The 14,639-nt window shown below is 36.5% G+C and overlaps 1 protein-coding gene across 6 annotated transcripts in view; it reads left to right on the plus strand.

The window, feature by feature from the left end:
- Nucleotides 1-14,639, plus strand: part of RAB3GAP1 (RAB3 GTPase activating protein catalytic subunit 1) — a 113,636-nt gene that overhangs the window by 45,396 nt on the left and 53,601 nt on the right. For all 6 annotated transcript variants that reach the window (XM_040474928.1, XM_040474929.1, XM_040474932.1 and 3 more), the window contains 3 exons: nucleotides 6,146-6,265; nucleotides 7,763-7,928; nucleotides 12,941-13,040. In XM_040474928.1, coding sequence (XP_040330862.1) covers nucleotides 6,146-6,265; nucleotides 7,763-7,928; nucleotides 12,941-13,040 — 386 coding nt within the window. The remainder of the gene's footprint in view (nucleotides 1-6,145; nucleotides 6,266-7,762; nucleotides 7,929-12,940; nucleotides 13,041-14,639) is intronic.

The raw sequence follows: 14,639 nt of genomic DNA on the forward strand, positions 1-14,639 counted from the left end.
ATTTTAGTGTGGCGAGACTTTTGTCAGACTTCTGACCTATATAACTGTAAGATAATAAATTTGTTTTAAGCCACTGATTTTGTGTAATTTGTTACAGCAGCAATATGAGAACAATACAAAAAGTGAGAGCATAAATGCTATATGCCTGAGAGGCTCTACTGAGCTTGAAAAATACACTGAAAGTACAGCTGGGTTTAATTCATGATGAATTTTGTCTTTGTGGTTTTGCCTTTGTCTAGTCTAGTGTTTGGACGAACTTCAGCTTCGACCACACTTTAAGGGAATAGCAGCAACAACACAAAGAAATAGCCTACAATCTTGTAAGTTGTGTAGTTGAGTATTATGATGGCTTTTAAAATATATTTATTGTTGTGATTTTAATGCATTTTTTTAATTGGCTACAGAGAGAGGTATGTGTAAAAGGACCTGATAGTTTTGAGAGAACGGTATTTTAGAATAGCTGTAAGGACCCATAAAATATTCTTACTCTTTCAAAAGCAAAAATGTTCTGAAGACTTCTGGTAACAGGGACATGACATAAGTTGGCAGTTCCTCCTCTGCAGGAAAAAAAAAAAAGAAAAGAAATTGGAAACCATTTTAGAGTACTGGATTGCACAAAGGCAGACAGCAAATTGAGAAGCATTTATTTTTGAAAAACTTCTAGAGTTTCAGTTAAGATGGGTGTATCTTCTGGCCCTTTTGCCTGTGACTGTTCCTATTACTGCCCTGTTCTCAGTCTGTGTTGGTGAGAACTGGCTTTCCAGTCTAGGCTGGTCATGGATGGAACTATCAGTTCTGTTAGTTGATTGTAGGTGGAGGGCAAAAACCCTGTGGCTCTGCCATCTTAAAAGTAGCAGACTTGAGTGAGTGGATGAGGAAAAGCTGTATGTGAACTAGGCCAGGATTGCAGTCCTGGTTCAAAGCAAGTGATGGATTAGTCAGAAATTTAATAGGGAGCTACTGTATGTATGAGAGCCTTAGAAGAGTTTGGATACATTCCGCACACATCCCTATATGATAGGGAAACTACAAACGTGCAGGGGAGATGCAAGAGAGCCCAAACTTGAGAACTGGGCGCAACTTCAAATACAGCCCCCTTTCCCCCAACAGATCAGTTAGCAGAAAGTGAAAGTCTAATGGTCTCAGGTGTTTGAGCATATTCTGTGCCCAATTACTGGCTTACTACTAAGCTATATTGACAGTCCGTAGCTCCTAGGGAGCCAGGACAAGAATAAAATGAGTGAATAGAGACATCAGTAGCTAAACATCTTGGGAAAGACAGATTGCACAATTTAAATTTGGACATGTTACTAAATACAAAAAAGAACCTTCAAAAAAGTTAAACAGGACTTGGTTTTATTACAATATATTATCTAATTGTAGTTTTTAACCACAGATTACTAGATATACAAGGCCATACAAGAAAGTGTGACCCGTGTGGAAGTAGGAAAAAAGTTAGTAGAAACTATTCTTAGTGGGCCCGGATGTTGGATTGAGCAATAACTTCAAAGCAGTTGTAAACACATCCAAAGAATTAAAAATATGCTACCAATGAGTAAAACAGGAAATCTCAATAAGTAAAAACTAATGAAGAACTGAATGGAAACCCTAGAGTTGAAAAGTATAACTGAAATAAACTTTCATCAAATGAGCTCAAAAGCAGGTCTGAGATGGCAGAAGAGTTGGTGGATTTGAAAGATTAGTGGAAATTATCTAATCTGAAGAACAGAAAGAAAAAAGATTAGAGAAAAGTGAACAGAACTTCAGAGATCTGTGGGTCATTGTCAGGTGTTCCAAAGCATCCTTGTAATAATAGGAGTCCCAGATGAAGAGAAGGGACAGGGAAAAAAAAATACTCAAAGAAATAATGGCCAAAAACTTCCCTAGATTCAATGAAAACAAAACAGAACATTTACTTATAGACCCAGGAATCTCAATGAATTCCAAGTGGGATAAACACAGGGAACCACATCTAGACACATTATTGTCAACTTGCTGAAGCCCAAAGCAAAGAGAATCTTGAAAGCAAGACAAAAATGACTCATTATGTACAAAAGAACAATACTGTTTGCAGAGAAAACATTGGAGACCAGAGGGCAGCACAGTGATACATTCAGTTTTGAAAGAAAAAAACACCAGCCAAGAATTCTGTATCTAGGAAAACCATCATAAAAAAAAAAAAAAAAAGATGAAATAACAACACTGTCATAAAGACAGAATTCATTGCAAGAGACCTACCTAATAGGCAGTATTAAAGGAAAGAGGTGATAGATAACTTGGATCCCCAGGAAGGAATGAAGAGCATTGGAAATACTCCAGTAAATGAAAAGAGATATTCTTTTTTTTTAAATAAAGTTTATTCATTTATTATTTCTGAGAAAGAGAGTACAAGTAGGAGAGGGACAGAGAGAGAGAGAAACACACAGAATCCAAAACAGGCTCCAGGCTCTGAGTTGTCAGCACAGGGCCCGACATGGGGCTCAAACTCATGAACTGTGAGATCATGACCTGAGCTGAGGTCAAATGCTTAAATGACTGAGCCACCCAGTCTCCCCCTAAAGGGATATTCTTTTAATAATAATTTTAAAAACCCTATAAGATTGTTTAAGCCATAATTGTAACACTGCATTGTTGGGTTTATAACATATATGTAACATGTAACGTATATGACAATATTGCACAGAGGAAGAGGGGAGGAAGTGGAGCTATACTGTGTAAAATTGCTAGATTTTACCAGAATTAATCTGAATAGAATATAAATTAGAAATGAAGATTGCAGTATCCAAGCATCTCTGGGAAGATAAAAGTGAAAAAAGAAACTGTTTATTCATCACCTCCTTTTTCTCAAGTATTTTGTATATGCTAGGTATTTAAATATGCCTAAGAAATTTTTTTATTATTTATCATTAGTGTTTTTGGTGATCCAGTATTTTATGAATATATTCTTTATACTATTCAGAGGCTCTGAATATATTTCTTTCTAAAGTAAGAAAGAAATTCTACATGTCAGAGATGTAAAATGGTAGCATTCAAAGTTGACGGTATGTTTTTATGATTTTCCTCTGTAAGATAAACAATAGGTATATCAGGTACTAGTTAATTATTTGTCATTATTTTCAGTATTTATTGGAGCAAGAATGAAAAATGTATGTTAAAATAGATAAAAATGAGTGATTATCCTACCTTTTTCTGTTGGAAAATGTGATGCTAAGGCACATTTATATTTAAATTTAGTATTTAGTATATGCATATGTAATCTGTTCGATAAAACAGTTCTATTATTAAAACTTGTCATAGTAGGATTTTTATTTGTGTTTATACATTTGAGCTCCTAATACATTTAAATTACTAGACTAGAAATTGTAGGATATATGAAGATTTATTAATGATTCTTATAATTTTATTCCCCCTTCACCTTTCCCATTCTGTCCTTCACATCCCTCCTATGTCTATACACACAAAACAAGGGGGCTAAAGCATCTCATACTTACTAATACGGGAAATACAGGATATGTCCATCTGGGTATTTTATGAGTATGTCTGTTATATGTATATGCATTTTTGTGCTTTCAGTTTGGGAATTTTTTTCATAAATTGGATTTTGCCATACATAATGCTGATCTACATTCTTAGCATTTCATGATCACCTTTGTGTCAGTAAATACATACTTAATTTTTTTTTAAGCTTATTTATCTTGAGAGTGAGAGAGTGTGAGAGCCTGAGAGTGGGGGAGGGGCAGAGAGAGAGGGAGAGAGAATCCCAAGCAGGCTACGTGCTGTCATTTCAGAGCCTGACACGGGGCTCCATTTCACTAACCATGAAATCATGACCTGAGCCGAAATCAAGAGTCTCAGATGCTCAGAAGCAACTGAGCCACCCAGGCATCTCCCACCCTTTTTCTTAATTTTTATTTTTTTTTTAATGTTTATTTATTTTTGAGAGAGAGAGAGAGACTGAGAGTGCCAACAGTGGAGGGACAGAGAGAGAGGGAAACACAGAATCTGAAGCAGGCCCAGGCTCTGAGCTGTCAGCACAGATTGAAATTCTGTAACCATTAAATAACAATTCCCTAATCCCCCAAATTAGTCATGTTGCCCACAGCTTTTCATGTGCTTATATTCCATTTGTATATCTTTTTTGGAGAAATGTTTGTTCAGGTTCTTAGTTCACTTTTTAATCTGGTTGCTTGTTTTTTGTTGTTGGTTTTGCTCACTTTTTAAAACCCCCATTTAAATGTTTGCTTACTTGAAGACATCATCTCAGGCTTCAAGTAGGTCTAGTATGGAAAGTAAATCAGTGGTATATATTCATCTTTCAAAAATAATGCTAGTAAATTTTAAAACATATTAGAATTCGGAGTAGAGAACATATTTAATGGAATGACAGGATGGTATTTGAGGTAAATCTTCAAAAAAGTATCAGTCAGATATTGATAAAATGAGGGGAAACATTCCAGTTAGAGTAAACAAAGGCATGGAGGACACAAGTGAGTTTATTGCAGATATACAGGAAGCAGTTCAGTTTGGCTTCTTTATTGTTATTGGGAGTGTACAATGGAACAGTTTGTATGTGGAGAGGGAGAAGATAGTTAGGCAGCAGCTATCAGTGTTAAAGATACAGATGTTCTTTTACCCAGCAACTTACGGGAGGTTAGCACACACAGTTACAATTGTAGACATAGACAGTGAGTGGTAGTATTGTTGCAACCACATAAAACTGGAGATAGAGTACTGATCAGTAGGGGATTAGCATTTGAAAAGGAGGTACAGAAACTGTATTTAGTATAATCTCATTTGAGGGTAGGGTGAGTACATGGACATAATATTTCTGAAAGAGTAAGTAAGAACTGTTGACTGGTTGCACAGTATGGGTGATGGCATGTGGGGAAATGCTCACCTGTTTTGTTTTCTTTCCTACAAGGATATTAAAAAAAGAGAAAAGTATATTTTTAAAGACCTTTAGAGCTTAGACATCACAGCTCTGGGTTCTTTCCAGTATTGAATGCTGCTTCTGCATATCTACTTTTGATTTCAGGAGTAGGAGGGTGGAGGGAAGGTGAAAAGATGAAATGAATTTTTGTCATCCAAACAAGAAACAGATTATGGGTTGGACTATTTTTATTTTGTAATCTTTATCACTGGGGGACTTCTTGAGAATGTTCATAAAAATAAGCATTCACAACTCTACATATCCAGAGTTAAAATAAATTAGGCAAATGAATAATCCCTTTCATAAATTACTTTATTTTAAAAAAAGTCATTAAACGGGTGCCTGGGTGGCTCAGTTGGTTAAGCGTCTGACTTGGGCTCAGGTAATGATTGCATAGTTTGTGGGTTCTAGCCCATGTGGGTTCTAGCTTGTGGTTCTCGCTCTCCCTCTCTCTGTCTGCCTTTCTCCTGCTCGCTCTCTCTTTCAAATAAATAAACTTAAAAAAATTAACATAAAAAAGCCATTAAATAAAAATACATTGAGGAGTGAATAGAACAGAAGTTTTCAGTGGGCAAAATCACTAACTTGACCTTATATATTTATAAAGTTTGACCACAAATTTGTATAAAGGACTTGACAACTAAGTGAGAAGTTTTCATTTTTCATAGCAAGATACTGTAGCAAGAGTAAGTGATTCTCTGATATTTCGTGATGCCTATCTAATATGTGTTACTGAGTAAAAGAATACAAGAAATAGTTAATTAGGATACTTGAATAAACCATGTCCTCACACTTAGCACAACTACATGATGGCTGATTCTCTACCATTTAGGGAATTTATCAAACTTTATCTTTCCACACCAGTGGACTTAATGTTATCAGCTAATTAAAACAAGCTTTAAGTCTTGGAAAATTTTAAGGCAAAACTGTTAATGTTCTTTTTGTGTGTGTGTGTGTGATTTCTGCAATCTGCTTTTAATTTGTCAAGAATAAAGAGGAAATAGGTGAATAATGGAAGTGTTTTGCTAAATGAAGGAAATTCATGTTATTGTCAGTTGCCATTAAAAAAAGAGAGAGAGAAACACCTGTAGTTCAGATGTGACTTGCTAAACTTCCTTCAGGGAAATTTTTTCAAGTTTTTAAATAACAAATTTTTGTACTCTAAGTTTTCCTTGTTTAATAGCAGTGATTCTTTTTTTTTTTTTTTTTTTTAAGGTATGGATTGCGGGAGTTTGTGGTGATTGCCCCTGCTGCAAACCATGATGCAGTTCTCAGTGAATCTAAGTGCAATCTTCTTCTGAGTTCTGTGTCTATTGCTTTGGGAAACACTGGCTGGTAGGTGGACATTTTGAAATATGTAGACAATGAGTTAAAAACTATTTTTAATTATAATTTATGAAGGAAAAAGTTTTCTAAGTATTAGATTTTTTAAAAAAAATGATCATTAGGGTTCCTACTTGTTCGTTATTGTGTTGGAATATCTTATGGAAGAACAAACTCAAAACCTTTAGTGAGTGCATTTCTAAAGGGAAATTTACTGAAATATTCAATGAATATTTGAAATGAAAAGTAAATTGTACTGTTTTTGTGTTTTACTTCCAAATGTTTAGTTTATTTAAACTTTTTTGTTACAAAATCTAATTTTAAAACTTGAAAACAGAGCATTGCCTCATTTAGCCTCAGCTGAGAATGTCCATGTCAAGTGACTCAAATTTTTTGCTGCTCTGTGCATGTCTACAAATGACTGAAAGTGCCAAGAGTATTGATTTTGAGGTACAAATAAATTTTAGGGAATAGGCTTATTTGCAAAGATGCAAATCTGAATAATGAGTACTGGCTCTATTTTCAAATGATAAAGTAAAAAATATTTCAGCTACTAATGTTGGTTTAATTTATATTTTCATACCTGTGAATCATATTTTATTTTGCCTTTGAAAGGCTAATATGATAGTGATACCAACAGGCCTGACCCCACGGAGGGTCCCTCAGGACCAACCAAGAGGATCCTTGGCTGTGTGCAGGATAGAAATCAAACATGGCTACCAGGAGATGAAAACAGAGATTATCAAAGGCATAGAGAGAGTGAAAGTACAGACAGAATGTCTGGGAGACTCAAGATAGGAGGGAGTTTGTCTTTGCTTGGGGTCTGGGTATTTTTATTGAGGATTGTGATCTGGTATACATGTCCTCTCTGGCATCCAGGAACTGGTTAGAACAAAGAGGAGGGCCCAGGTGTTAGTCCTTGGAGCCAGGGGTCGTTGGCATGGAGATGTCTAGTGGTGGTGGTCTGGAATATGCATATGATAGCTTTGTCTGGTCATTTTCACCTAGTCCTTCCTTAGATGTTATCTGTTCTAACGAAATCGTTAACTCCTTGTCTCTTACAAGGAGGACAAACTGTTTACATTCTGAAGCACATGTAAAGTGGAGGCGCAGGTCCTAGCAAGAATGGAAACAGGAAAAGGAGCAAAAAGCAGATTTTTATGGAGTCCTTCAATATCCATATCTCAATTGATTGCTTTTATTCAAGAAAATTTTCATTCTGCCTGTTTTTGACTTTCAGCTATTTTAAAACAATTTTCTGACTCAAAAGTGCCACTAGATGATAGTTTCTTTAGCTTATTAGTTTAAGGAGAAAAGGAATTAATAGTTTTTAGTATGAGGAGAAAAGGAACTAATAGTGTCTCTGTTAATGTAAGTATGATGAGTGATTCTTGCTTAGTGTTTTTAAATATTTGAGATTAAAATAATATAATGGGGAAAATTTTAGATTTAGGATTACTCAGTGTTTAATGAACTTAAAGTCTATTCCTATTGAATTTTGTCCTACAGCCAGGTGCCACTCTTTGTGCAAATTCATCACAAATGGCGAAGAATGTATGTGGGCGAATGTCAGGGTCATGGTGTCCGAACTGATTTTGAAATGGTTCATCTTCGGAAAGTGCCAAATCAGTACACTCATTTATCAGGCCTGCTGGATATCTTCAAATCAAAGATTGTGAGTTTGCATTGATATTATCATTTTTATCTGGGATCCAGATAAAAGTAGCAGTTTGGTAATTTTATTGAGTATGTAGAAATATTTTTCTATAATACTAACAATGTAATTACTTGGAAGAAAGATATAATGATTACATAAATTATTATGTATGTTTAAAGAAATAGTATCCAATTAGATTTTTTTTTTTAATTTTTTTTTTTCAACATTTATTTATTTTTGGGACAGAGAGACAGAGCATGAACGGGGGAGGGGCAGAGAGAGAGGGAGACACAGAATTAGAAACAGGCTCCAGGCTCTGAGCCATCAGCCCAGAGCCCGACGCGGGGCTCGAACTCACGGAGCGCGAGATCGTGACCTGGCTGAAGTCGGACGCTTAACCGACTGCGCCACCCAGGCGCCCCTCCAATTAGATTTTTAGTGTACTAATGCTAAAGAACAGTTAATCAAAGTAATTTTGTTGTCGTTAATATTTATTTACTGTGTTATCGCTTTCTGCTCCTTCTCCTTTAATAGTAATACAGTTGTTGACCCTTGAACATTGCGGGAGTTGGGGCCTAACACCCCACCTCCCACCTGCACAAAGATCCACTTACAACTTTTGACTCTCCCAAAGTTAATTACTAACAGCCTGCTGTTGACTAGAAGCTTCACCAGTAACATACACACTTGATTAACACATATTTTATGTATGATATGTATTGTATATCATATTCTTATAATAAAGTAAGCTGGAGAAAAAAATGTTATTAATTATTAAGAAAATTGTAAGGAAGAGAAAATACATTTATATTACTAAACTGTAAAAACCTCATCTTTAAGTGGACCTACACAGTTCAAACCTATGTTCATGGGTCAGCTGTTGCCAACCTCCTCAGATGAGTGTGTTTGGAACTTTGAGCTCCTTGAGGTGTCAACACTTTGGATTCTAAATTGCCTTCTCCCTACCCCCCCGAATGTTCATTTTATTTGATTTTTAAAATTAATCTGGCTTATGTTTTATGACAGAGAAATAAGGCTAAGTGGGATGTACTTAGTACATCCTTGGTGTTGTATAAAAACACTATCACAGAGATATGGAAGACTTGCTTGTGTTACTCTGGGGAAAGAAAATTGGGGCTTAAGTTGAGGAGCTGTTAAAGAGCAAAACCAGATGAGGAAATGGTGGATCAGGTCATCTACTTAGAGAAATATTCCCTTTAAGTGCTTAAGTTACATCCATCTCACTGAAGTGATCATACTTTACTAACAAATTGATATCAGGCATCTCTTGGTATGATACCTTGAATAGGATATATTATCACCTCTGTTGCATTCCTGCCTAAAATGTTTAACATAAGTCACAACATCTGGGAGCAATCTCATGTTTCCAAAATTAGGCATATTTTGCAAAATTACTGGCCTAGACTGTTAAAAAAAGTCAGTATCATGACTGCCAAAACAAAGATTGGGAGCTGTTTAAAAAAAATTTTTTTTTTAATATTTTTTTTTTTTTTTTAATTTTTTTTTTTTCAACGTTTATTTATTTTTGGGACAGAGAGAGACAGAGCATGAACGGGGGAGGGGCAGAGAGAGAGGGAGACACAGAATCGGAAACAGGCTCCAGGCTCTGAGCCATCAGCCCAGAGCCTGACGCGGGGCTCGAACTCGGGGACCGCGAGATCGTGACCTGGCTGAAGTCGGACGCTTAACCGACTGCGCCACCCAGGCGCCCCAATATTTATTTTTGACAGCAAGAGAGAGTGCAAGCAGGGGAGGGGGTAGAGAGATGGAGACACAGAATCTGAAGCAGGCTCTATGCTCTGAGCTGTCAGCTTGGAGCCCAACACGGGGCTCGAACCCACGAACTGCAAGATTATGACCGTAGCCAGTCAGATGCTTAACCAACTGGGCCACCCAGGCACCATGTGGCAGCTGTTTAAATGAAGGGAGACTAAAATGACCTAAGAGCTAAATGCAATGCATAATCCTTGACTGGATCCTTGTCCAAAACAAAATAGCCAAAAAGAATATGATTGGGACAGTTTTAATATGGACTCTATGTTAGAAAATACATAGTCCATATTAAAATTGCCAGTTTTCTTAATCAGCTCATCACATCATCTGACAACTTCCACAAAACTCACTCGTCTATATATGAAACGTCTCTCAAAATTAATTTTTTTAAAAGTAGGCTCCATGCACAATGTGGGGCTTCAACTCATGAACCTGAGGTCATGAGTTGCATTCTCTACCAACTCAACCAGCCAGGGGCCCGTCAAAATTGATTTGATAGGAGTAGAACTTAAAATAGTTGAGAACTGTTTTGGGTAGTTTAGATGTTTTACATAGTTAAAGCTACCCAATATGTGATTCTTCTGTAATAACTCTAAAGCTGTTTTTATAAAAATTACTCTTTAACATCTGCTTGGAATGCTTCAGGGCACTCACCCTACCCTGAAAATTTATTTCATTTTAACATAGATCTGATTTATTAGAAAAGACTTCCTTCAGGTAAGCAGAGCCGGAGGGGCAGTTTTGCCTTTTGGAGTACCTAAAATTTAAATTTGAATTCTGCCATAATCCTCTAAATATTTGAAAACTTACACTATGGTCTTTTTTCACTTAGACATTCTTCCTTCTTTCAGATGTTCTCTTTTTTTTTAATTAATTTTTAATTTTTATTTTTGAGAGAGAGGGAGAGAGAGAGTGTCATTGGGGGAGGGCAGAGAAAGAGGGAGACACAGGATCCAAAGTAAGCTCCAGTCTCTGAGCTGTCAGCATAGAGCCCGATGCAGGGCTCAAACTCACACATCGCAAGATCATGACCTGGGCCAAATTCGGATGCTTAGCCAACTGAGCCACCCAGGCACCCTCTGATGTTCTTTATATTTCATGGTTTTATACTCTTGATGGTTCATTTGGATATTTGTCTCTTTTAGAACTACATTTCTTCATTTAAAAAAAAAATTTTTTTTAACGCGTATTTATTTTTGAGAGCACGAGAGAGAGACAGAGAATGAACAGGGGAGGGGCAGAGAGAGAGGGGGGACACAGAATCCAAAGCAGGCACCAGGCTCTGGGCTGTCAGCTCAGAGCCTGACGCAGGACTCAAACTTGTGGACCACGAGATCATGACCTGAGCCGAAGTCGGACACTCAACATACTGAGCCACCCAGGCACCCCCATTTCTTCATGTTTTATGGAAATTTTCTTTGCAGGTGCATTTAGAATGAATGTTATATCTAAAATTTTTAACTTTTTCTCCCATCCTCTCTTGTGGTTCTATAATTTTGTGGTTGCTCCCTACATGTAGAAAATTTCAGAATTGGGTCTTAAAATGGTGTTTGGAGCCTCTTGTTCTGAGGTGTTATTAGGGGTATTGCATACCTGGTCCTGGAATCACTGGACCAGTCACTGACAACCCCCCCCCCCAACCCCCCATAGTAACTCTCCCCAGCCCATAACTTTCAGCAAAACTACCGTACCAAGCAGGTATGCTCTGCCCCAGTGTCTGCCTTAAGCACAGTCTTGCAGTGCACTCACTCTGGACTGAGTTGAACTTGTGGTTCCACTTAACGCAGTCTGTAATCCTAGGCTGTCACTGCCTACTTCCACACCTGGAACTCAGCAGGCATATGCCTTGAAACTTTGGATTTTCTGCAGCTTTCTAGGACCCACAAAGATATTTATGTCATATTTGATCCTAGCTATTTCTTTCTGGTTATCGCTTTCTATATTTATCTATGTTGCTATGTAACTGGAGCAGAGGTTATGTGTCAAGGCAACTTTGTTATGGTTTCTAGACCATTTGTACCTTATTACGGGTGAACACTCAGTTAATATCTGGACTTGACTAAAAAGTTTATTATTCCTAAACAACCAGAATCTTACCTTGCTTGGCAAGGACACAGCAGCCCAAAACTAAATTATCTTTTTTGGGCAGCCACTTTACATTGTGACTTTAGATTGAGTTTGTATTCCGTTAAAGCTACTAGTGACATTTATAGATGTTGCTGAGCTAAATGTCTCTTATTCTTCCTGATCAGCAGTATCAGGAACACCTGGTACCTGGTTAAATATGCAGAATAGCCTTGAATCTATATTTTCACATGTTCCCTAGGTGATTCCTATGTATATTTGAGTCCTATTCCACATTAATGTAGGTTAACCATTATTAAGGGAAGGAGAGCTTATAGGATGTTTGGATGATATTAATTTTCATGATTAAAAAAATTTTTTTTTAATGTTTATTTGTTTTTGAGAGAGACAGTATGAGCCGGGGAATAGAGAGAGATGGGACATAAAGTTCAAAGCAGGTTCGAGGCTCTAAGCTGTCAGCACAGAGCCCGGTGCAAGGCTCAAACCCATGAGCTGTGAGATCATGACCTGAGCCAAAGTCAGATGCTTAACCAGCTGAGCCACCCAGGCCCCCCTAATTTTCATGATTTTTAGTGAATGTAAAGATGAATCTAAATTTTCTATTAACTGATTAATACAATCTATTTTGCATGAGTGACCATTTGTCTTAGTCTAAAATTATGGTTAAATATTCCAAGACTGGCTTTAATTTGGGTTTATTTTCATTTAAAAGAAAGAGAAGGCATCATCTCCTCAATCCTGGTCTTATACTTGTAATAGTTTTCACCTTAATTTTTAAAAAATGGGTAACATTTTTCTCACATTCATTATTGCTGAACAGAATAAGAAATTATATTTGTATAATTAAAATTGTTAATATTTTGAAGGAGCATTTATTTTGTTTCCAGGTAGTTATTTATTTATTTAAATTCATTTACTTTTGAGAGAGATCTGCACACAAGCAGGAAAGGGGCAGAGAGAGAAGGGGAGAGAGAATCCCAAGCAGGCCCAGCTAGGGTTAGATCTCAGGAACTGTGAGTTCATGACCTGAGCCTGACCTGAGCTGGACTCTACTGACTGAGCCACCCAAGCACCCTAAACAACTCTCTGGCATTGTTTTTAAAACACTTTGTTTAAAGCTACACAATATTGTCTTTGCATTTATTTTCTAGGGATGTCCTTTAACTCCTTTGCCTCCGGTTAGTATTGCTATTCGCCTTACCTATGTACTTCAGGATTGGCAGCAGTATTTTTGGCCTCAGCAACCTCCAGGTGAGATAATTTAGAGCTATATTTAATTTACTGAATATAAATGGAAAGAAAATATATTCAGAAATTAAACTTATTTAACAGTGTGTTTCAAGTGTTTTAAATTGGAAATATTTGTAATTCATTCTAAATGTAGTATTGCTGATTTAGTTACCTTTATAATTTTGTTTCTCTTAAAAAAAGCTTTGAAGTTTGCTCTAGAGACAGCATTACTCTATATGTGACGATCTATCTTTGAAAGCTAATATTATTTATAAAGCATCCCCCCTGCTGTGGAACATCATGTGCTGCAAATTAGTATGTAGTGAATGATTAAACTGTCTGTTTTTAGAATATAATAATGGAAGCCACCCTCATAAGCTGAGAGCCTTATGGAAAATAGAGTTTGAAGAAGAGTGCTAAATAAGAAAAGCAGGAAAGAGAAAAAAAATGGGTATATACACATATACTTACAAAGAGCTCTAGAATATTTAACTTGCATTTGATGTAATTAAAATCAGTTTACCTCTTATTCATAAATGGTATATACCAATAGACTGACTCATTTAGTAATCATTAATTATTAGCAGGTTGTGTCTGGGTTGCAGGTATAAACAAGACATTACCTAAGTTCTAGAAAAGTTCACCCTGGTGGACATATAGCCTTAATAATTAAGTGAGGATTTGGCTCCTGGGTGTTTCTCTCATATATAAGTATAATTATATTCAAGTATTTCTCATAAGAAATTTAACACAAACTTATAAATAATTATAAGTATTTTACCAGCCTGAAAACATTTTCTAGTCTACTCCCCCCTGCTGAGAAAAATAAATTAGAATAAAACAGTATTTCTTTACTGTTTATTTTTGTTCCAAGTAGTTGGTTATTTATAGGATGGAAAGTTGGTATCTTGGGATGTTAGAATTAATGTAGTATATCCTCAGACTTTGGTAGTTATATATGCTGCTAGTACCTTATTTATATACTGCACAATAATTTGAAACTCTGATGTGACAATGAAAGAACTGCATCTAAACTGCAGCAAAGGGAAATAAAAGCTAAGCTGAGAGTAAATTATAAGAAAGACGCAAATGTTTGTTTTGGTAATTTTCGTTCCCAGACAGCATTACCCTCTAGGCGATTTGTAGCCACTTTCTAGGTGAAAGTTTCAATTCCTGCCTGCCTTTTCCTTTTTTCAAAGTCTGCTCTATTATTAGTCAATTTTAAATATTTCCCAAGATAGTATAGTCTGTTGATGATCTAAGAGGAAGCCCAAGATCCAGAATGTTAGCATTATAATTTTGGTTGCCAAAAAGGACTTTGTTAATGTTTACTTGCCAGTTTAAAAAAAAAATTTTTTTTAATGTTTATTTATTTGAGAGAGAGAGACAGAGAGTGAGCAGGGGAAGGGCAGAGAGAGGGAGACACAGAATCCGAAGCAAACTCTAGGCTCTGAGCTGTCAAAACTGAGCCTGACGCAGGGCTCAAACTCGTGAGCCTTCAAGCCGTGAGATCATGACCTGAGATGAAGTCAGACACTTAACCCACTGAGCCACCCAGGCACCTCTCTTGCCAGTTTTTTTTAATGGGGAGGACCAATATATTTATCTTACTCCTCAGTG

The sequence above is a fragment of the Herpailurus yagouaroundi genome, unplaced genomic scaffold, assembly GCF_014898765.1.
Source record: "Herpailurus yagouaroundi ecotype Mexico unplaced genomic scaffold, PumYag 140, whole genome shotgun sequence".
NCBI lineage: Eukaryota > Metazoa > Chordata > Mammalia > Carnivora > Felidae > Herpailurus > Herpailurus yagouaroundi.